Consider the following 22,412-nt stretch of genomic DNA (forward strand, 5'->3'; position numbering starts at 1 on the left):
GTGCAATTTTGAAAATTTTTTCTTCAATCATTTTCTTTGCAACGTATTTTATTGTTTCTAATCTTTGAACTATGATTTTTTCACGTGTTTTTGTTTCGGTCCCCATTCTTTGCATTCTAGCATATATTACTTTTTTACAGAGAACTAAAATTCTAGCTAGCTCTGCTTTTATCAGTTGTTAAAAATATTGATTTTAGCCTTTTGTTGTTATTTTTATTTTATTTGCAATTGCTTTCATTTGATATAGTGCGGCATTGAGAATTTGCTTGAAATGCCGTTTAAGCACCTTGACTGATAATTATTGGTTACGAGTTTTGTTGGGGTCTTAGTTTGGGTTTTAAAAGACCTTTTATCCCTTTGAATTATATTTTGTTTTTTTGTCTTTTTGTTGATTAATTTGATGGTTTTCAACTGTTGCTGATTTTTTGTCATTTTGCAATGCTTGATCCTTTATTTTTTTAATGATAATTGAACAAAAGCCAGTTGTCACTAAGCTCTGTTTACAAGATGGAAGTTTCTTCTGCTACCAAGTTTTCTCTTTCTATGCAATTTTATCTGCACTGATTAGAGCCTTGCACCGAGGAAGATATTCCTTTAATAAGATATCGTCGCCAGTCATTGATTTTTTAATAGCCGCACAGCGATAGCTGGGGCCATTATTGGCCTTCTCTTGGTTTTATTAATTTCGTCGTCACGATTTTTGTTACGACCATATGACGTCACAATCACTTCAAATCTGCTTTTTGTTCATTCGTTCATGCAATTTCAACTGAAGTGCATGTGTGACGTCATATTTTGCTCTTAGTGGAGCGAATTTTTTCGTTCATTCGCGTGATTAAATTTTTTGTCACACATGACTTACCTCACTCAAAAATGACTTCCTCACTTTGAAATTGACTTTTTTTTACTTTAATTCGAAGAGATAAAGTCAAATGGGTGTGTGTGTGTGTCACTCTAAATGAAGTTTATTTGAGAGCAGCTAATAGAGGCAGCAAAAACTTATACAGATTTTAAACCGAAATATATATAACATATCAGCCTTCAATGAAAAGACAAACTTTTTGGTCTGTCTTTTACGGTTTTTTTGAGACTGCAGATCTACGAAGCTATTGCGGCTATTTTCTGGCAATCTGCCAGCTATGTTTTTTAATTTCGTATCCAGCATGTTTTTTTTCAAATTTTATAGTTAAAACATGAATTTGCAGATGACAGTTGGCATGTTCTGCTTTAATTGACATAAAAAATATGACAGGGCTTGGAGCCAGTGCGTTCATGGTATGCTCCACAAAAATTGTTTGATAAATTTGACAGTTTCAAGATCAAAATTATAAGAATCCAGTCTTTTGAAATTTTCGAGAAAATTAGTTAAGTTTACTACACTATTAAGTTTACTTATCAAATGGTTATTATTTTTCCAACAATCTATATATTCCGCAGGCCCTGATGACTATTATTCTAGGTGTGTGAATACGAAGAGAAACATGGCGAAGTCATCCTTGACAACAGTCTTGCTCTTTCTAATGGCCACAAGAGTGATAATGTGAATGCATGCAAGCTCTATGCCAACTTGATGTCTCCCAGCTATGTACAAATTATGAAACTGAAAGCGTTCCTTGTTATTCGACTGGTCGGAGAGAATATTGGCCCAGAAATACTCAATCAGGTTTGAGACTGAGCTGAGCTTTTTCATTTTTTTGATAAGGGGCAAGGGTCGCATAAAATATGCCATCATTTGAGGTCAAGTGGAAAAGTTTGGGCGATATTGTTGTTTTGTTAGGATTGTTTTTAGTTTGAAAATTATGGGAGATTTGTGTGGAATCGAGATTCAGGTTTGTAACCTTGATAGTTGCATAAAGGGGCAGCACATTATAATTGCCGATTAAGAAAAGGAGGTATGAATTAGCTTATTAATCAAGGGCTCTGAGGAAAATTTGGTTTCTTAATTAGATTTTAACTAATTAGTTAAGAAACTTTGAAACTTCAGAATAAGGAGCTTAAATTTTAGGCTAAGTGAAGATGTTGTCCACAATGGCCGACAAATGTGTACGTTTTGCGGCTTAGTGTGAACAATCCGGACATTTTAATCATTTGGTTTATCGATCAATTCAGGTGATAAACAAGATGATTTCACTAGCTGTTACCATATCGAAGCAAGACTCAATCTCGTGGAGCAACATGCAGATATCAACTAGTTCTCTCTTGAACAGCGTGAGCTCGCTTTGTGGTAAAGATCTGAATGAACTCATGAATTACTGGGTATTCAAAGGAGGCCATCCTCAGTTTTCAGTGTCCTTCGATTTCAACAGGAAGAGAAATTGTGTCGAGTTGGAAGTTAAGCAACAGGCATACATCTGTTTCCTGCATCACGAGTTCTAAAAACCTCACCAAATTGTGTTAAAATGGTGTAACAATTGGAATCTGGTTCGTTACTGGCACCCCCCCCCCCCCCCTAGTGCGTTATGCACGACCCAGTTACATAGTGGGTGCAATTATGTAGATCACTTTGTATAAGATTGGAACGTGTACCTGAGGGTTGCAAGTAATGCGCACCCAAAACTGAAAAGAGCCAACAGTTGAGAGTTGTTAATTACTGTTATTATTCAGAATCTGCGGATTGGTAATTTTTTTAAAAAAAGGTCAATTTAATTGACGGAAGGTGGAAAATCAACCAAATTGCCAATCAATCGTCAGAAATTTTTTTTTGGGGAACGATTTTTTCACAATTTTTCACAAATGTCTGAACTAAGTTCAACCAGCAAGAGCAAATGCCCGCAAAGAGAGGTTGTGATTGTTTTTCGTTGAAAATATAATTGCAGGAAGCAGACGTGTAATTAGGACCTAACATTGGCCAAACGTGGGCTTGTTAGGTATGTTGGACCCGTCACCATATCCATTCAAGAATTGGACGGACCTTTCTCTCACTCCTTAGTGTGTGAAGAAATCGTCTCCAAACACGACATCTCATGTCACTCTAAAAACAGACGAATCAAAAAGCGAAAGATTCCCATGTCGTATGGTGAGGAAATCGACGTTGATTTCCGTAATTTGGACCAGGATATGCCAGTTCTGTGGCTGCGGTTCGATCCCCAGTTGGAGCTGATTTGCCAGGTGAAAATGAATATGCAAGATGTTTTATGGCAGCTCATGCTGAGGTAAGGTTGACGTCTGCTGGTTTTTAATAGCTGCCCTAATTTTCTCATCTTAGCCGGCTATTATAGCGTGCCTGTTTTTACGATTCGAAGAGGAGTATTGGAGCAGTGTCATTTTAAATCTATTTTATTGGAATGACTTTTGAAGCAGGAAATGAAACGCGAGAAAAAAATTGTTGTTGAGCAAATTTGAAGAGTGGAGCAAGAAAAATTATACCGAGCGAGCTGTTTTCGAGAGAGCGGGAAATTGGGTGTGAAAAAGTTTTCTCTAAGCAAGCAATTTTTTGTTCACGGGTGGCTTTTTTGAGTGGTCTGTTTTTGTTATAACTAAGGTCTTCTGCTTAAAACCTTTTAATAGGCTATGGTTAAAACATTTAGCCTTTTTTGAAAGCTTATAGAAAAGTTTGATAAATTTAGTGAGTTTGGAGGGCTTTAAAATTTTCAAAGCTTTTTGTGGAGTTTTGCGCGGTTTTTGGCAAGTTTTTTGTTTTTCCTTTATTGAGAATTAACTAGACGTCTGTTGCTCATGGGCATTTTAAATGACCGAATGATTGAAAAACTGAAGGTGGGTAAAGAAGCTTTTTGTTAAAAATGTCACGAAATTTGTCACGAGAAAAATCCCATTGTTTTTTTAATCCAGTCTCGTTTGAGATCAATCCAGTCTGTAGTACTGTTGTTTTCAATGCGAGTTTATGCCACTCCCACACGTGAATAACTTTTTGGTCACGCGTTACTTACCTCACCCTTAAAAGTGACTTCCTGACTCAGACACTGATTTTTCTTTAATCTAAATCCAGATAAGGTTCAGTGAGTGCGTGTCACTCTAATTGAAGGTTATTTGAGAGCACCTAATAGAAGCAGTAATAACTCAAACAGATTCTTAATCCTAATATAACCTCTCAGCAATCAAAGAAAAACCTTACTGTTTCTGTTTCTTTTACTATTTTTTTGAGACTGCAGATCTAACAAACTATTGCGGTTATTTTCTGGCAATCTGCCAGGTATGTTTTAAAATTGGTTATGTCCCTCGACGCTTCTTGCGACCATTTGCCTTTACTTTGCGAAAATAGCCTTTGACTTTACCTTTCGGAAATTGAGTTTTGTTCGTGGTGTCTTTTTTTAATGGCCGTCGTCAGCTTCTCAACGGTTTTTATTTAAGCGCTCTTTTTTTTACAATTCGAAAAATTTGAATTGTATTGGTGCGCTGTCTTTTTAATCTGTTCTCGGCTTTCGGCTTTTTCACGTCAGTGAGAATTCGAATTAGAGTGGTGGTTTTGGACCACTGAATTAGTAAAGGGAGCGAAAAATCGAGAAGGTTTGAGGCGTGACTTTTTTCAAAATACCTTTAATATGGAGTGAGAAATAGGTGTTTGAACAATTTTGCAGTTTTTGAGATCATTTTTTTCGGTTGCGTCAATTTGACTTTGACTTCTGTTTTCCGAGTTTTCTCTCCTTCAGTGCTTTTGAGACGGTACATATGTGTTCTAATGCTGGCTATTTGCCTTTGCTTGAATTCATTAAGGGGCAACTAAAACTTTTTATGACTTTGCCGCTTTTTATCATAAATTTTCAGGGAATTTTTGATTTTGCCTCCTTTTTTAAAAAAATATTTGTTGTAACTTAGTATCATTAATGAGAGGCCTGAGTGGTTGAAAATAAGCGTTTTTTGTTCTTTCGTGATTAGCTGTTTGGTCACAAGTGACTTACCTAACTCTCAAAATGACTTCTCTTTCTGTAATTGACTTTTCTTTAATTCAATTCAAAGATATAAAGTCAAGTGAATGTGTGGCACTCTAAATGAACGTTATTCGAGAGCAGCTATTAGAGGCAGCAGTAATATAAACAGATTCTTAATCATATTATAACATCAGCATTCATTAACAATTCTTTTTCTAGTCTCTTTTACTATATTGCGACTTCAGATCTGGGAAGATATTGGCGCTACTTTCTCTCAATTCGCTAGCTTTGTTATATCGATCCGATCGTGTGTTTTGTTGTTGTATGCTTCGACTGATCCCCAATATCATATCCATAAGAGTTGTTTGCAGTGTGCGTTTTAAAATTGGATGTGTCTATCGACGCTTCTTGCGACCATTTGATTGCGCTTCAGAATTTGTTGAAAATTGCCTTTGACTTTACCTTTCGCAAATTGAGTTTTGTTCGTGGTGTCTTTTTCAATAGCCAACGTCAGCCTCTAAACGGCTTTTATTTAGGCGCTCTGCTTTTTTACAATTCAAAGAATTTGAATTGTATTGGTGCGCTGCCTTATTTTCAATATCTGTTCACGCTTTTTTCGGCTTTATTGGCAGTGAGAAGTCAAAGAAGAGTGGTGACTTTGGTCCAATGAAATACTAAAGGAAGCGAAGAATCGAGAAGTTTTGAGGTGTGACTTTTTTTTCAAAATACTTTTAAAAAGAAGTGAGAAATAAAAGTTTGAACAATTTGATGGTTTTTGATCATTTTTTTTTCAGGTGCGTCAATTTGGCTTCTGTTTTATGAGTTTTCTCTCCTTCAGTGCTTTTGAGACGGTACATATTCGTTCTATATCTAGCTATTTGCCTTTCCTCGAATTAAATGACTTAAAAAAGCGTGGCAGCTAAAATTTTATGACTTAGCCACTATTTATCTCAGTGAATTTTAGATTTTACCTCTTTTTAACAATATCTGTTGTCTTATCACCTTACCACTTATTATGATCAATGAGAGGACAGATTGGTTTCTAATAAGACATAAAGGAACGTAATTAATGGTTGAGTTAAGGGTTAAGGTTTTTCTTGTCTTGGACAGTACTTTTTCTCAAAAGTTTTTAGTGAATTGTTGAAATCTGCAAGTTTTTATTGTACTTTTTGATTTTTGATGTGTTGTCATTTCATCTCATTGAGGACAGGTCTCTGGTGATAAAAGGGTTTATGTTTATTGATTTAATCGTTTTTGTTTAAACCTAGTGCTTTCTATGACTTCGACACTATTTGTTTTCAATAAAAATTTTCGAGTTTTGCGAGTTCTTCCTAACTTTGTCGTCTTAACTCCTAGGCTCATTATTGAAAGGTCTCATTGGTTACTTAAAGGCTTCAATTTAATCAAGTCATTTCAGTTTATAGCTATTGCTCTTCATGACTTATAGGCTTGTTCGTTGTTTATTTAAAAATCTTATTGAATTTTAGTTTTGCGAGTATTTGTTGTACTTATTGCTGTCTTATCACTTATTATCATTGTTGAAAGGTCTCAACGCTGGTAACTGAAGACTCAAATAATTGATTTAATTATTTCCTTCATTAGCTGTTGCGTTCTGTGACGTTTATACTAACTGTTAAAAAGTTTAGCGTTTTTTGTTCTTTGTCGTGATTAGCTGTTTGGTCACAAGTGACTTACCTCACTCTCAAAATGACTTCTCTTTCTGTAATTGACTTTTCTTTAATTCAATTCAAAGATATAAAGTCAAGTGAATGTGTGGCACTCTAAATGAACGTTATTCGAGAGCAGCTATTAGAGGCAGCAGTAATGTAAACAGATTCCTAATCATATTATAACATCAACATTAATTAACAATTCTTTTTCTAGTCTCTTTTACTATATTGCGACTTCAGATCTGGGAAGATATTGGCGCTACTTTCTCTCAATTCGCTAGCTTTGTTATATCGATCTGATCATAAACTTAGTTGTTGTATGCTTCGACTGATCCCCAATATCATATCCATAGGAGTTGTTTGCAGTGTGCGTAATGTTTTCGGCAATTACATGATGAATGGTTTCATGGTTCTCACCTAGCATTTGTAACAGATTTTGCAAATAGGTAAATTTGTTCGTTGCTGTATTTTCCAAGCAATAGCTTTGGTTAGTTCTAATCCTTCACACAGATAAAATTTCGCTAGGTCTGACAACTGGTCCTCTCTTCAGATGATAGCTTGTATTATTGACGCGTCCGTAATCGTTCATGTTTCGTTCAACTTTGTTGCAAATAGGCCTATGAGCGAAATAGACTTTTCGGAGATTTGCCAACGGGAGTTCCCACTCCCACACTACGAAATACAGTTTTGTCAACTTTCAACTCTTTGGTTTTTTAAAATTTTGTTTGCCTTTGTCTGATCACTGGAAGCAGCACAACACCGATTTCTTTAATTTCAAAATTTCAAGGGGAATAGAATTAGTATTCTTTTGTGTCGCTTTTTGTGGTTTTTTTAATTTTTTGATTTTTTTCTTGCACCTGGTTGGTTTCTGGAATGAATAATAGAGTAAATGCAAACGCTATTTGGTCCTGACGAGGGCTCTACCTCAGTCGCACAGCACAAGCTGGAAATATTATTGGCTTTCTCTTTTTTCATTGTTCCTCGTCACAATTTGTGTACGACCATGTGACTCAAAATTACTAAAAATCTGCTTTTTGTTATTCGTTTATGCAATTTCAACTGAATTGCGTTCCACTGAATTAGTAAAGGGAGCGGAAATTCGAGAAGGTTTGAGGCGTGAGTTTTTTCAAAATACCTTTAATATGGAGTGAGAAATAGGTGTTTGAACAATTTTGCAGTTTTTGAGATCATTTTTTTCGGTTGCGTCAATTTGACTTTGACTTCTGTTTTCCGAGTTTTCTCTCCTTCAGTGCTTTTGAGACGGTACATATGTGTTCTAATGCTGGCTATTTGCCTTTGCTTGAATTCATTAAGGGGCAACTAAAACTTTTTATGACTTTGCCGCTTTTTATCATAAATTTTCAGGGAATTTTTGATTTTGCCTCCTTTTTTAAAAAAATATTTGTTGTAACTTAGTATCATTAATGAGAGGCCTGAGTGGTTGAAAATAAGCGTTTTTTGTTCTTTCGTGATTAGCTGTTTGGTCACAAGTGACTTTCCTCACTCTCAAAATGACTTCCTCTTTCTCTAATTGACTTTTCTTTAATTCAATTCAAAGATATAAAGTCAAGTGAATGTGTGGCACTCTAAATGAACGTTATTCGAGAGCAGCTATTAGAGGCAGCAGTAATATAAACAGATTCCTAATCATATTATAACATCAGCATTCATTAACAATTCTTTTTCTGGTCTCTTTTACTATATTGCGACTTCAGATCTGGGAAGCTATTGGCGCTACTTTCTCTCAATTCGCTAGCTTTCTTATATCGATCCGATCGTGTGTTTTGTTGTTGTATGCTTCGACTGATCCCCAATATCATATCCATAAGAGTTGTTTGCAGTGTGCGTTTTAAAATTGGTTGTGTCCATCAAGGCCTCTTGCGACCATTTGATCGGGCTTCAGAATTTGAAAATAGACTTTGACTTTACCTTTCGGAAATTGAGTTTAGTTTGTGGTGTCATTTTTTTCTGTCGTCGTCAACCTCTCAACGGTAATTTCTGGCAATCATTCTGGTTTGCCTCAAAATTGGATGTGTCTATCGACGCTTCTTGCGACCATTTGATTGCGCTTCAGAATTTGTTGAAAATTGCCTTTGACTTTACCTTTCGCAAATTGAGTTTTGTTCGTGGTGTCTTTTTCAATAGCCAACGTCAGCCTCTAAACGGCTTTTATTTAGGCGCTCTGCTTTTTTACAATTCAAAGAATTTGAATTGTATTGGTGCGCTGCCTTATTTTCAATATCTGTTCACGCTTTTTTCGGCTTTATTGGCAGTGAGAAGTCAAAGAAGAGTGGTGACTTTGGTCCAATGAAATACTAAAGGAAGCGAAGAATCGAGAAGTTTTGAGGCGTGACTTTTTTTCAAAAAACCTTTAAAAAGAAGTGAGAAATAAAAGTTTGAACAATTTGATGGTTTTTGATCATTTTTTTTTCAGGTGCGTCAATTTGGCTTGTTTTATGAGTTTTCTCTCCTTCAGTGCTTTTGAGACGGTACATATTCGTTCTATATCTGGCTATTTGCCTTTCCTCGAATTAAATGACTTAAAAAAGCGTGGCAGCTAAAATTTTATGACTTAGCCACTATTTATCTCAGTGAATTTTAGATTTTACCTCTTTTTAACAATATCTGTTGTCTTATCACCTTACCACTTATTATCATCAATGAGAGGACAGATTGGTTTCTAATAAGACAAAAAGGAACGTATTTAATGGCTCGAGTTAATGGTTAAGGTTTTTCTTGTCTTGGACAGTACTTTTTCTCAAAAGTTTTTAGTGAATTGTTGAAATCTGCAAGTTTTTATTGTACTTTTTGATTTTTGATGTGTTGTCATTTCATCTCATTGAGGACAGGTCTCTGGTGATAAAAGGGTTTATGTTTATTGATTTAATCGTTTTTGTTTAAACCTAGTGCTTTCTATGACTTCGACACTATTTGTTTTCAATAAAAATTTTCGAGTTTTGCGAGTTCTTCCTAACTTTGTCGTCTTAACTCCTAGGCTCATTATTGAAAGGTCTCATTGGTTACTTAAAGGCTTCAATTTAATCAAGTCATTTCAGTTTATAGCTATTGCTCTTCATGACTTATAGGCTTGTTCGTTGTTTATTTAAAAATCTTATTGATTTTTAGTTTTGCGAGTATTTGTTGTACTTATTGCTGTCTTATCACTTATTATCATTGTTGAAAGGTCTCAACGCTGGTAACTGAAGACTCAAATAATTGATTTAATTATTTCTTTCATTAGCTGTTGCGTTCTGTGACGTTTATACTAACTGTTAAAAAGTTTAGCGTTTTTTGTTCTTTGTCGTGATTAGCTGTTTGGTCACAAGTGACTTACCTCACTCTCAAAATGACTTCTCTTTCTGTAATTGACTTTTCTTTAATTCAATTCAAAGATATAAAGTCAAGTGAATGTGTGGCACTCTAAATGAACGTTATTCGAGAGCAGCTATTAGAGGCAGCAGTAATGTAAACAGATTCCTAATCATATTATAACATCAACATTAATTAACAATTCTTTTTCTAGTCTCTTTTACTATATTGCGACTTCAGATCTGGGAAGATATTGGCGCTACTTTCTCTCAATTCGCTAGCTTTGTTATATCGATCCGATCGTGTGTTTTGTTGTTGTATGCTTCGACTGATCCCCAATATCATATCCATAAGAGTTGTTTGCAGTGTGCGTTTTAAAATTGGTTGTGTCCATCAAGGCCTCTTGCGAGCATTTGATCGGGCTTCAGAATTTGAAAATAGACTTTGACTTTACCTTTCGGAAATTGAGTTTAGTTTGTGGTGTCATTTTTTTCTGTCGTCGTCAACCACACAACGGTAATTTCTGGCAATCATTCAGGTTTGTTTCAAAATTGGATGTGTCTATCGACGCTTCTTGCGACCATTTGATTGCGCTTCAGAATTTGTTGAAAATTGCCTTTGACTTTACCTTTCGGAAATTGAGTTTTGTTCGTGGTGTCTTTTTCAATAGCCAACGTCAGCCTCTAAACAGCTTTTATTTAGGCGCTCTCCTTTTTTACAATTCAAAGAATTTGAATTGTATTGGTGCGCTGTCTTACTTTCAATATCTGTTCACGCTTTTTTCGGCTTTCTTGGCAGTGAGAAGTCAAATAAGAGTGGTGACTTTTGTCCAATGAAATACTAAAGGAAGCGAAGAATCGAGAAGTTTTGAGGCGTGACTTTTTTTCAAAATACCTTTAAAAAGAAGTGAGAAATAAAAGTTTGAACAATTTGATGGTTTTTGATCATTTTTTTCAGGTGCGTCAATTTGGCTTCTGTTTTCTGAGTTTTCTCTCCTTCAATGCTTTTGAGACGGTACATATGCGTTATATTTCTGGCTGTTTGCCTTTGCTCGAATTAAATGACTTAAAAAAGCGTGGCAGCTAAAATTATAAGACTTAACCACTATTTATCTTAGTGAATTTTAGTGAATTTTAGCTTTTACCCCTTTTTTAACACTATCTGTTGTCTTATCACCTTACCACTTATTATCATCAATGAGAGGACAGATTGGTTTCTAATAAGACATAGAGGAACCTAATTAATGGCTCGAGTTAATGGCTATGGTTTTTCTTGACTTGGACAGTACTTTTTCTCAAAAGTTTTTAGTGAATTGTTGAGTTCTGAAAGTATTTATTGTACTTTCTGATTTTTGATGTGTTGTCATTTCATCTCATTGAGGACAGGTCTCCGGTGATAAAAGGGTTTAAGTTTATTGATTTAATCGTTTTTGTTTAAACCTAGTGCTTCCTATGACTTCGGCACTATTTGTTTTCAATAAAAATTTTCGAGTTTTGCGAGTTTTTCCTAACTTTGTCGTCTTAACTCCTAGGCTTATTATTGAAAGGTCTCATTGGTTACTTAAAGGCTTCAATTTAATCAAGTCTTTTCAGTTTATAGCTATTGCTCTTCATGACTTATAGGCTTGTTCGTTGTTTATTTAAAAATCTTATTGATTTTTAGTTTTGTGAGTATTTGTTGTACTTATTGCTGTCTTATCACTTATTATCATTGTTGAAAGGTCTCAACGGTGGTAACTGGAGACTCAAATAATTGATTTAATTATTTCCTTCATTAGCTGTTGCGTTCTGTGACGTTTATACTAAGTGTTAAAAAGTTTAGCGAGTTCTATTGCGATTTTTGGTTTTGTCGTTTCATTTATTATTATTAGTGAGAGGGCTCATCGATACTTAATGACAGGATGCTAATCAGATATAGAGGAAAGTAGTTGGAAGTTTGAATCCAAAGCTGTTTTTCTTTTTGATCCTGTCTTTTCAAAAAATAAAAGTTGAGTTTTTAGTCTTGCTTGTTTTTGTTGCTCTTGTCTTGTTTTATTGCTTATTCTCATTATTTACAGCTATCATTTGCCTTTTGAAGCGGAGTAAATGATTAACTGGTCCGAAATCAGTTTGAATTGTTTTTCAGGACTTGTTCTGCTATGTATTTTTAATTCGCTTTACCTTTTGATCACGTTTTCGTTTTACATAAATCACGATTTTCACGTTGACTTACTTCTGACTTACTTCACTCACTGTTTCAACTGAATGGATATTAAATTCTTTCAATCATTGAATTGCGCAATGTGGTGAATGCGGTCAATGTCAAAAGAGCAAAATCAAAAGAGTGGGATAAAACGATAAAGCCTGGTCATTTAGTCGTGGTGCATTAGGTTATCAAAATGCATTAGAGTGTTTGCTAGCTGACATTGGTATTAAGCTTATTAGCTATCAGTTTAGAAGTTGAATTATGTATAGTTTTAGAATGTAACTGAAACTGCACGCCAAATTAAAACACTTTTTGACACTGAAGAAAAAAGATTCGATCAATTTGTCTATTTTTCTTTTTCTGTTTCAATCATGATGTGCATTAAGTGCGTCAACGACGGCTATTTTCCGGCAATCTGCCGGCTATGTTTACTTTTTGGGTCAACTTGAAGTGATTAGCTTTCCACCTAGTTCACTCGAAGATGACTTCTGGTTTCACCAAATGTAATTTATTTTTGTAATGCATTATTCAATACAAATCTCTCTCAATAGAGGGAACCTGAACCGAGCCCAATGGTTAGTGCTCTAAAAACAGTATATGATTTAAAGTTTTATCTGTGTTTTATTAATAGCCGCCTCATCTTCTCAGCCGGCTATTATAGCGCTCCTATTTTTTTTTTACTTCGTCGAATAAAAAAATGTTTCGCTTTACCTCATTTTGCCGCTTTTTCAACATTTTGCGTGAAATCTTTTTGACTTCTCTAGGCTAGTTTCTTTCTTCTCTCATTCTGCTAAAAGTGATTTTGAGCATCAGTTGCTCAGCAAAGCAATTCAAAATGAACAAAGTCAGTATAAAAAATTTAAGTCAGAAATAGAAACGGGATAAACCCATAAAGCCCAATTTTAGATGCCCGCTATTTGAACATCGTTCCTATAAGTCTTAGTTACCATCTCTAATGCTTATTGGTATTGATAGTAGCCCCTGTAGCCTCTCTCTAAGAAACAGAAGTACGTTATGTTCAACTACGAAATGCCATCAAATTAAATCGGACTTAAAAAATGTTTTTCTACAAAAATCTTTTTTTTTTCAAAATCTTCTATTCTGTCAATCCGAATCATGCTTATTGGAATCAACGGCGGCTATTTTCCGGCAATCTGCCGGGTATGTTTTAAATTTCAACTTTTTTCTTTTCATTTGTCATATGAAAATTAAGCTGGGAAATAGAACTTAATTAAGTTTTGGAGATAACAGGTTGTCAACTCATCTCTGTTCGTTTTTGCTTGTTTCCATTGAATTCCCACGAAGGTCGAGAAATTTTATTGTGATAATTTTCCCGTAATCTCTTACCTATTTGTAACCCCCTTTTGATAGAAGACCGAAGAGTTATTTGTATGTCTTCATATAGTTTTTATAATTAAACTTTGCATTTAACCCAGAATGTAGTGCTGACGAAGTTGATTATTCTATTTCAACTGTGAATGATTGCTATTTCAGGTAAAAGTTAACTCTATTCTCAAAAGCATTGTTGATCTGATATCTTTCCGTAATTAATTCTAAGATAAGCATCTGTTTTGAAAAAATTTCGTTAATTTATCGGGGTATTATTGTTTGAGTTTAGAGACTACATATTTCAATATAATTATTTCATTTTGATCCGTCGTACATTTGAAATTATTTCGACACCTGCACTTTTTTGTTTAGATATGAAAGGGTTGCCTTAGCTCAATTAGAAGCAGTCGAAAATTTGAAAAGATATGAAAGCCCGGAATGCCGGCAAGCACTCATATTTGCCCTTGAGCATCCACAATTCTTCTACCGAGTCCGAATAGCTGCATTTGATTCTCTGGTTGCCATGGCAACCAAATCAGCCAGGAACTGGCAAGCCACACAGTCTCTTTTGGACATTGGAAGAAACATGTTCTCGTCCGGAGCAAGTCCTGATATAGTGCGAAGCAATGATTTCTCAAATTTAGAAGAATATTTTTTACAAAAGGAATTTATTCGATCTGTTGGGAAGTACAAAAATGTTCAGAACTTTTGTCCAGATGAAATTGTAACTTTCATTTTGAGTTGGCTCAAGTACAACGATAACAGAAGGAATGCGTATTCAGACGCCATCTACAAGGCGAACCTTATTGATGCATTGTCCGAGACCATAGCACCTTCGGCTACAATTGTTTCCACGCCAGATATGCTGACAATTGGTTAGTGCTTAGTGGAGTTTTTTGAATTTCAGTATTTCCTCATTCTGAATAAGACAAGAATTTCTTAAAAAAAGAAATGAGCGTTCATATTGTTATTTTTCGGCGGAAAAACTATCATTAAATCTGTGCGACAGAAATGTTTCACCCCGATGCTGTTAGTATGTTTCTCTACTTCTAAACTTTATTTCAGAAAACTGGGTTATTTTCTACTGAATGGATGGCAATGGGGGTGGGACATTAGGGTGAACACATTTTTTGTAGCCATTAGGTGAAAATTTTGAACTAAATTTTTGTGGACATTAGGCGATTACCAATTAAAACACTTAAGGATGGTACTTCAAAGTCTACTTGACGCTATAAAGTACTCAATTGTTCCTAACAAATGTCCTTACATGAAAATGAGTAAATAAAGCACAATTAAAATGTATCTTTTTAGCGAATCATTTTTTGCACCTCGGTAACATTCCGGCAAAAGTGTTTGTTAAGAAAAACGGACGATAGAGTCGAAAACATGATACAAATATTCATTTATTTTAAATTGCTAAAAGTTATGGGACGTTAAAAAATTCGAGAAAAATGTTACTATAACTGCTGGACGAGCATAAAATGAGGTGCTAGAAATGATCAATATTAAAAGACTGTTACCGTTTTGGCAGGCGGTTATCATGTAGAGACATTTGTCAGGGACACTTGAGTACTTTACAGCACCAAGTGGATTTTTAATTAACTCTGATAAGTGTTTTAATTTGTATTCGCCTAATGTCCACAAAATTGTAGTTCAAAGTTTTCGCCTAATGGCTACAGAAAACGTGTTTGGCGAATGGAGTTTTTGCCTAATATCTAATACCCCGTGGCAATGAATGCAACAGAACTTTTATGATCAACTTAACTGAAGACTGTTATCAGAAAGACTTGCAATTATAGCCATTAGTTAATTTGAGATTTTATGGCCATGTCGGTTTTTGCCTGACGTTTTTGAATTGGAATTTCCGTATTTCCGCATTCTAATTAAGACAAGAATTTCTGAGAAAAAAAACAATTGATAGTTCATATTGCTTTTTTTTGGCGGAATAACACTATCATTAAATCTGTATTACAGAAGTTAATCTCGATGCTGTTAGTATGTATCTCTACTTTAATCACTATTTCAGAAAACGGGGTTATCTTCTACTGAATGGGTGGCAATGATGACAACCGAACTTTTAAGGGAAGCTGAGCGGAGCCATTTTGCCGTGCTCTTGGTTTTTACGACTCGAAGAGGAGTATTGAGATTCTACAGGTTTTTTAAGGAAAAAGCAAGTTTGTTCATGACTTGAATTTCGACTTCTTTCTGTTCGAGCATTTACCTCCGTTTTTGATTGTTGACTTCTGTTTTCGAACATTGGACTTTGTAGCTTCGTTTGTAATGTATAGTAATTAGGAATTGCTGGTAATGTTCAAGGTGAAGGTCATTTTGAGATTTTTTTGTTCCTATATAAGTCACCCCTAATTATCTAAACTACACCGCACAAACCCCGCACCACCTATCTATCCCCCCCACCTATCTACCCCCCCCCCCACCACCACCTATTTACCCTATTTATCCCCCCCCCCCCACCAACATCTACCTACCCCCCCCCCCCCCCCCCGTATCCCCCACCACATCCTTACCCTCCACATACCCCTTCCCTTCACCTAGCTACCCCCGCTTTACCTCCCACCCCCCCCCCCCCAACTACCCCAGCACTACCCATCTCCCCAACCTATCTACCCACCCATCCACCTAACTACCCCCCCTCCACCTAGCTCCCCCCGCACCTAAAAAATTGTGGGCATTTTTAAAACACTTTAATGTGGTTTGTTGGGCTACTTCTGTTTTTTTATCTATATTCATGTTCTGATTTCGGTAAGGAGGTTAGGCTAGAGATTATAATGCACGACGATTCGAGTTGTTTCTGGTATTCTACCGGCTATGTTTTTTGTTTCGTCGTTTGACGCTCTTTTACGTTTTACATTTGTTCACTCATCAAAGCTGAAAAAGTAAATTTTTCTGAATGACTTCTTCCTCTCATTAACGGCGTTTGCGCGCGTGACGTAATTTCTCACTCTCTTTAGCCAAAGTTTTTGCGTGATTAGATTATTTTGATCACAAGTGACTTACCTCACTCAATAAAATGACTTTTGCACTTTAAAACTTAAGTTTAATTTGAATCTGTTTAAGGTCAACGGAACTCATATGTGCAGTAAAGGTCCCTTATACCCTTATAAGAGGCTTCTGTGGCATGAATTTTAACAATCTTTATTAATTTATCGCTGAATAATTTTTACCTAGCTTTTTTAGCGGAGTCGATTTTTTTTCAATTTAGATCTGTCTCTGCTTCTATCTCTATTTTATGGCACTCAGTTCTATTCTTTCGCAGCTATTCCGGCAATCTGCCAGCTATGTTAATCAATTTATTTGAAGAAAAGAAAGACTTGTGTTTCAGAAATACTTGTAGTTATCGCCATTAGTTAATTTGAGATTTGTTAGGGGGTTTATGCAGGTGCTACTACTATGAAAATGAACAATTACTGGATTTGAACCAGCATCTCTTACTTGCAAGCTTAGTGTGCTACCCATTTACACCAACTGGTCTTAAGTTCTCGAACTTCATTCCTCTAGCCAAGTATACGTTGAACAAGATGAGTTTCTTGTCAAGCTAATCTTATGCACAATTTACATTAGGTTGTTCTCTCTCAAGCTTCTAACAAGGTTTTATGGCCATGTCGGTTATCGCGTACGGTGTACGTTTTTCGAATCACAGTGCGCACTGTATCAAAAATACCCATAATATACCGATATTATCCATATTATACCCATAACATTCTAACCTACCAATACGGTTATCAGAAAAACTTTTAATTATAGCCATTAGGTAATTTGTCATCTAATGGCCGTGTTGATTAAGGCTTAGGGGGTCCGTGGAACTTGATTGTAAACTATTGCTATATAGCTGCAGATCAGATCAGATTAGACGGATAGTTTTGATTGAACATTCTTGCAATGCGAACTGCTCATTTGTATCTGACCGTTGATTGTAAGGAAGAAAGGAACTAATTACCGCTTTATTGGGTTTTTTGTCATAGAGTGAAGTGTTACGTAACCGTTACATAGCACTTTACCATGTTTAAAAAATGTACGATTATGTAAAACTATATGCCCTTTAAAATGGATGGATCAGATAGTACATATCCGATGCTTATATCTTGAAGCTGATACTGATAGTTTACTCAGTTCGTTTGATCAAAAACTAGATTTTTCTCCTTATTGGTAAAATTTTACAAATATTAGATGATGCAGCAATAATAAGTTTAAGATCTATTCTGCTACACCCCTCCCCCTCAGATCCTTCGTTACCGGGAGTGGGGGGGGGGACAGAGCGAGGGGTGCAGAATTTGTCCGTTGTTTGTTTTAGCCCCAGTGAAAAGCGTTAGGTCGCTTACGAAATGGGTTTGGCTCCCTTAGTGGTGCTGCTTTGTCCGAGTAGGACGGATATCTTTTCCATCCATAAATGATATCACTCTTATCCATAATTTGTGAAGTGTGGTCTTTACGGTGAGCCTCTTCTGAAGCAGAATTGAGATTCCTCAGCTTGTGTGAAATCTGCCCTCCGTTGAAATCTTGTCTCGTGAAAAATGAATATTGGAGAATATTTGAATCTGCAATAGAAGCTAATGTTGCAGCTATTAATAGATGTAATACTTTCGTCATTGTAATCGAAATAATTTGAGGTTTAAATATAGTCTGAAAGGGTTGAAATCGCGTTTTGAAACTCGATCTTCTTTCGATTTTCACCTAGGGTGCCTTTTGGCATTTTTCCTAATTAAAAGAACGGTTGCGCGTTTTCCTTTTTAAAAATTCTATCAATTTTTCTTAGCTACTAAACCAATTTATTAATTTTCCTTTGAATCGACACCTCTTGATTTATATCATGAAGCTGATGCATTTTAATTGTTTTTCTTTTGTTAATTTTTTTTTGGATTAAAGCTCTTCCAGCGAAAATGTAACCGATTATGTTATGTTTGCGGTAATAGGGGTGAGTGGGTTTCAACCCCGCCAATGGAAAAGATGCGCTGATTTTTGCCATTTGGTTACCGGAATCTTTATTTATTAAAGGTTTAGGCAGGAATCAAGAAAAAGTGGACTTCAACCCTTTTATCCGTTAGCATCAATAGTCTTTAAACGACTTTGAGGTGATCAGGATTTCCGTAAGAGACCACTGAATTGATTTATTTCCTCAAAATAATGAAAGCTTTGGAGTTCTGAATGAGGCTTGGTGAATGAGATCAATCAATCGATTTTTGAATTTTTGAGGTGCTTCTTAAAGACCAGACAATGTGATTGTAGTTACTCTAAGCAGATGTCGTACACCTGAAAAGCAGCCTCCTTAATTTTGTAAAAGATATTCGACACCTGTTCAAACTCTATAATCAATTAAAAAAAGACTTTAATATCAGCGCTGCAGCTGTAAGAATTTGTGTATTGTCCAGGTTTGGACGTCGCTTAAGTTGTACAATTTCAGGATTTTTATTGCTAGGATAGATAAATTGGGGTTATGAAATATAATTAAAAATGTTTTTTCCGCATCAAGGAGATCTTCCGCATAACGGAGATCCGGCAAAGGACTTTGTAGAACGCTTATGCTCCTTTTTCCTTTTGTTCATCTGAACCGTAAGGTTTTTGTTCTCAGTGCTTTTTGCATTGAAGCTTTTTTGTTTAACTTTATACCAAGCGGTGTCTAGAACACGCAGCAGTTGTATCTATTAATAGCTATTCACAGGTACTCAATAGCTACTTCAGTTAACCTTGAATTTCAAGTTAAGTGAAAAATTCTAACTTTTGATCCTGATTTGAGCAACTGTCTGTTTTTGCAGTTATAGATAAACTAGATTGAGTGACTGTGACCATTGATCGGGTTTTCAAGGACACGAACTTAGAAGCAATTTTTATTCCAAATTTCTTAAAAACTATGATTTGGTAATCTAAATGCTCCAAAATTTTGGCATAATTAATGTTGGGAGTGCGAAGGGTCACTTTAGTAGTTATCTAGCAGAAAGAACCTTTTGATGCTCTGGATTTATTTCTTTTTTTATTCTTTTCAAAGAATTTCGAAATGTTGGCTAAGTGCAATTGTGGTGGATTAAAAATGTTAACATTTAAACGTCGATCAGATGCCCAGCTTGAAATATTGAACACGTCGATCATTCTTGGTACTTTAATAGGTTTTGGCTTTAATCCTTTATTGCTGCGAAGCTGTGAGCTGAGTCCAGATGTATTGGGATTGCCTTGTTAATAGCCGCCCTCATCTTCTCAGCCGGCTATTATAGCGCTCCTATTTTTTACAATTCAAAGAATTTGAATTGTATTGGTGCGCTGTGTTTTTTTTAAGATCTGTTCACACATTTTTCAATGACTTTGATCTTTCAAAACGGGATAAACAGGTAAAGCCCAGCGGGCATTAAGTTTCATTAGAGGCCCAAAGTGGGCTTTAGTAGTCCTTCAAGTGCTTATAGTGGTGCAGCTTCGGGGATGGCCTTAATTTAAGGGTAAAAGGTCATTTTTAGGAGTTTTTGGGCTCAAAATGGTACAATTTTTTGATGTTTTTTTGTGATTTTTTTGAGTTTTTTGTTTGATTAGTCTTAGGTTGAAGTTTTTAAAAGTTGATGATGGCCTTTTGTGGAACAAAATTGATTGTTATGACCATTTTGTGAGCAATACGTTTTATTACTGCAAACACAAACACACAAAACGATGATAATTTTTGCATTTTTTTTCAGGTTTTTTGAAAATTTTTGTCATTAGCCCAAGGTGTCAAAAAAACCCTCTAGGGTTTGAGAAAGGGTTTGATGATAGATTACTGCTTAGTTTCGAGTGATAATGGAATGACGTTCAACTTTCTGCCATCATGAATTTTAGCATTTTTTGCCCAAACTTGCAATTTTTCTTTTTTTTTTGACATTGTCATTATTCAGGTTGTTTGAGTCCCAGGGGCCAGAAAACTTCATTAGAGGTTGGATAATAATTTAATGAAAAATTTTTAGTTGCCATGGAATAGGTTTCAACTTTTGAATATCCCAAATTTTATCAATATTTTTGAAAAATTCGCATTTTTTCGTTTTTGAAAATTTTCATCATTTTTTGGTTTTTCCAGCTTCAGGGACCAGGTAATCTCGTTTGAGGTTTGTTAATAGGCGACTGCATAGTTTCTAGTAACAATGAAATGGTTTTTTTAAAACATCTTAATGTCTCGAATTTTTGCATTTTTTGGATAAAATCTGGAATTTTTTGAAGTTTCCTAAAGTTTTTGTCAGTTTTTGATATTCGTCCATTCTCAAGTGCAATAAAACCTATTCCACGTTCTGATATAAAGTTACTACATGTTTTCAATGGATTTGTTTTCAAAAATTTTGCCTTTCGAAGTTTTTTGATAGAATTTGCAATTCTTTTCATGTTTTTTTAAAACATTTTTTATTTTTTTCTGCCTAAGTAGCTGGATAACCTCATCCAGGGTTTGATAGTATGTTATTAAGTAGTTGCTAGGGGGCTATTGAATGGCTTTCAGCATTTTAATAGATCCAATTTCTATTTTTTGAAGTTTGAAATTTCTAAAAAAAATATTTCCTATCAATCTATGAGCCAATGAGTTTTTTAAGCTTGGAATTGGGTTACTGGATAGCCTTTAGAGACACAGAAATGATTCTGAAGATATTTATATCACGACTTTCAGCAACATTTCCTTATATATTGAAATTTTTTGGTCAATTTCGAGTTAATCGGTCTTCAAGGGCCAATGAATAATTTTGAGGTCTTGCAGATATAATACTGGACCAATTTCAGAAACAAAATTTGATTTTAAACATTTTTTTTGAAATAGGTACTTCTAAAGGGAGAAAATTTTGCCTTAGGTTTAAAAGCTTCAAGAGTTTTAGCAATGAGTATGTTTTTGTTTAGTTTTGATTCTTTTAGTTTCTCAATTTTTTGAGATGATTTTTGTGTTCTGGCTGGCATTGTTCAATTGATCGGCTGGTCAGGTAGAGTACCTCTGTTCCATTCAATTCTTTTAATTGTTTTTCAGGACTTGTCTTGCTATGTTTTTTTTTCGTCGAATTAAAAAAATGTTTCGCTTGACCTCATTTTGCCGCTTTTTCAACATTTTGCGTGATATCTCTTTGACTTCTCTAGGCTAGTTTCTCTCTTCTCTCATTCTGCTAAAAGTGATTTTGAACATCAGCTGATCAGCAAAGTAATTCAAATTGAACAGAGTCAGTATGAAAAATTGAAGTCAGAAGTAGAAACGGGATAAACCCATAAAGCCCAATTTTAGATGCCCGCTATTTGAACGTCGTTCCTATAAGTCTTAGTTACCATCTCTAATGCTTATTGATATTGATAGTAGCCCCTGTAGCCTCTCTCTAAGAAACAGAAGTACCTTATGTTTAACTACGAAATGCCATCAAAATAAATCGGACTTAAAAATGTTTTTGTACAATTTTTTTTTTTTTTCAATATCTATTCCTTCAATCCCAATCATGCGTATTGGAATCAACGGCGGCTATTTTCCGGCAATCTGCCGGGTATGTTTTTAAATTAAAATTCAAACGATTTGAATTAGATTGCCGAGCTGGTTTTCTCCAACCTAAAAGAGCGAGGATAATATTTTTTTTACCACTTGACGAGGCTCATTATGGGAGTGAATAATTGCTCTCAAACGAATTTTCTGGCAATTACATTAGTCCTGTTGTCGTTTTTAATGCGTTTTTTTGCTTGACCAGCTTTTGTTACCCTTTTGACTTTTCGTCCTAAAACGAGATAAACAGGTAGCGCCCGGGGGATATTAAGTTTTGTGAGAGCCTTACGGCTCACTAAATGTAATGTCTCTATGTATGCGATTCGCCGAACCTGTTAAGGAGACATGAATTTATGGTGTGAAGGGTAGTTCTTATGAGTTTGACCCCATCAGTTCACCCTTCCTTCTTCACCCCTTTAACTCCCCGCGGCCCCGCCTTCTTTCATCCCCCACCCCTCCTCCTCATTCCACCCGTAAAAATGCATACCGTCTCCTCTAATCTCCGCCCCTGCTGTTCTCATCAATTAAGCTAAAACTAGCCTCTCTACTGCAGACACTGACGAAGCCAATTGCTTGGAGTCGTTTGAGATCATTCGCCTGATGTTTGTAGGTTATGCTTTTCAGATTGAAAGT

At 35.5% G+C, this 22,412-nt stretch overlaps 1 protein-coding gene across 1 annotated transcript in view; it reads left to right on the top strand.

Moving 5' to 3' along the window:
* Positions 1-22,412, top strand: part of LOC142352952 (transcription initiation factor TFIID subunit 2-like) — a 44,997-nt gene that overhangs the window by 15,692 nt on the left and 6,893 nt on the right. The window contains exons 5-8 of the mRNA XM_075405112.1: positions 1,460-1,663; positions 2,110-2,343; positions 2,836-3,152; positions 13,691-14,193. Coding sequence (XP_075261227.1) covers positions 1,460-1,663; positions 2,110-2,343; positions 2,836-3,152; positions 13,691-14,193 — 1,258 coding nt within the window. The remainder of the gene's footprint in view (positions 1-1,459; positions 1,664-2,109; positions 2,344-2,835; positions 3,153-13,690; positions 14,194-22,412) is intronic.

Source organism: Convolutriloba macropyga, chromosome 14 (genome assembly GCF_964194025.1).
Source record: "Convolutriloba macropyga chromosome 14, txConMacr16.3, whole genome shotgun sequence".
Lineage (NCBI taxonomy): Eukaryota > Metazoa > Xenacoelomorpha > Acoela > Convolutidae > Convolutriloba > Convolutriloba macropyga.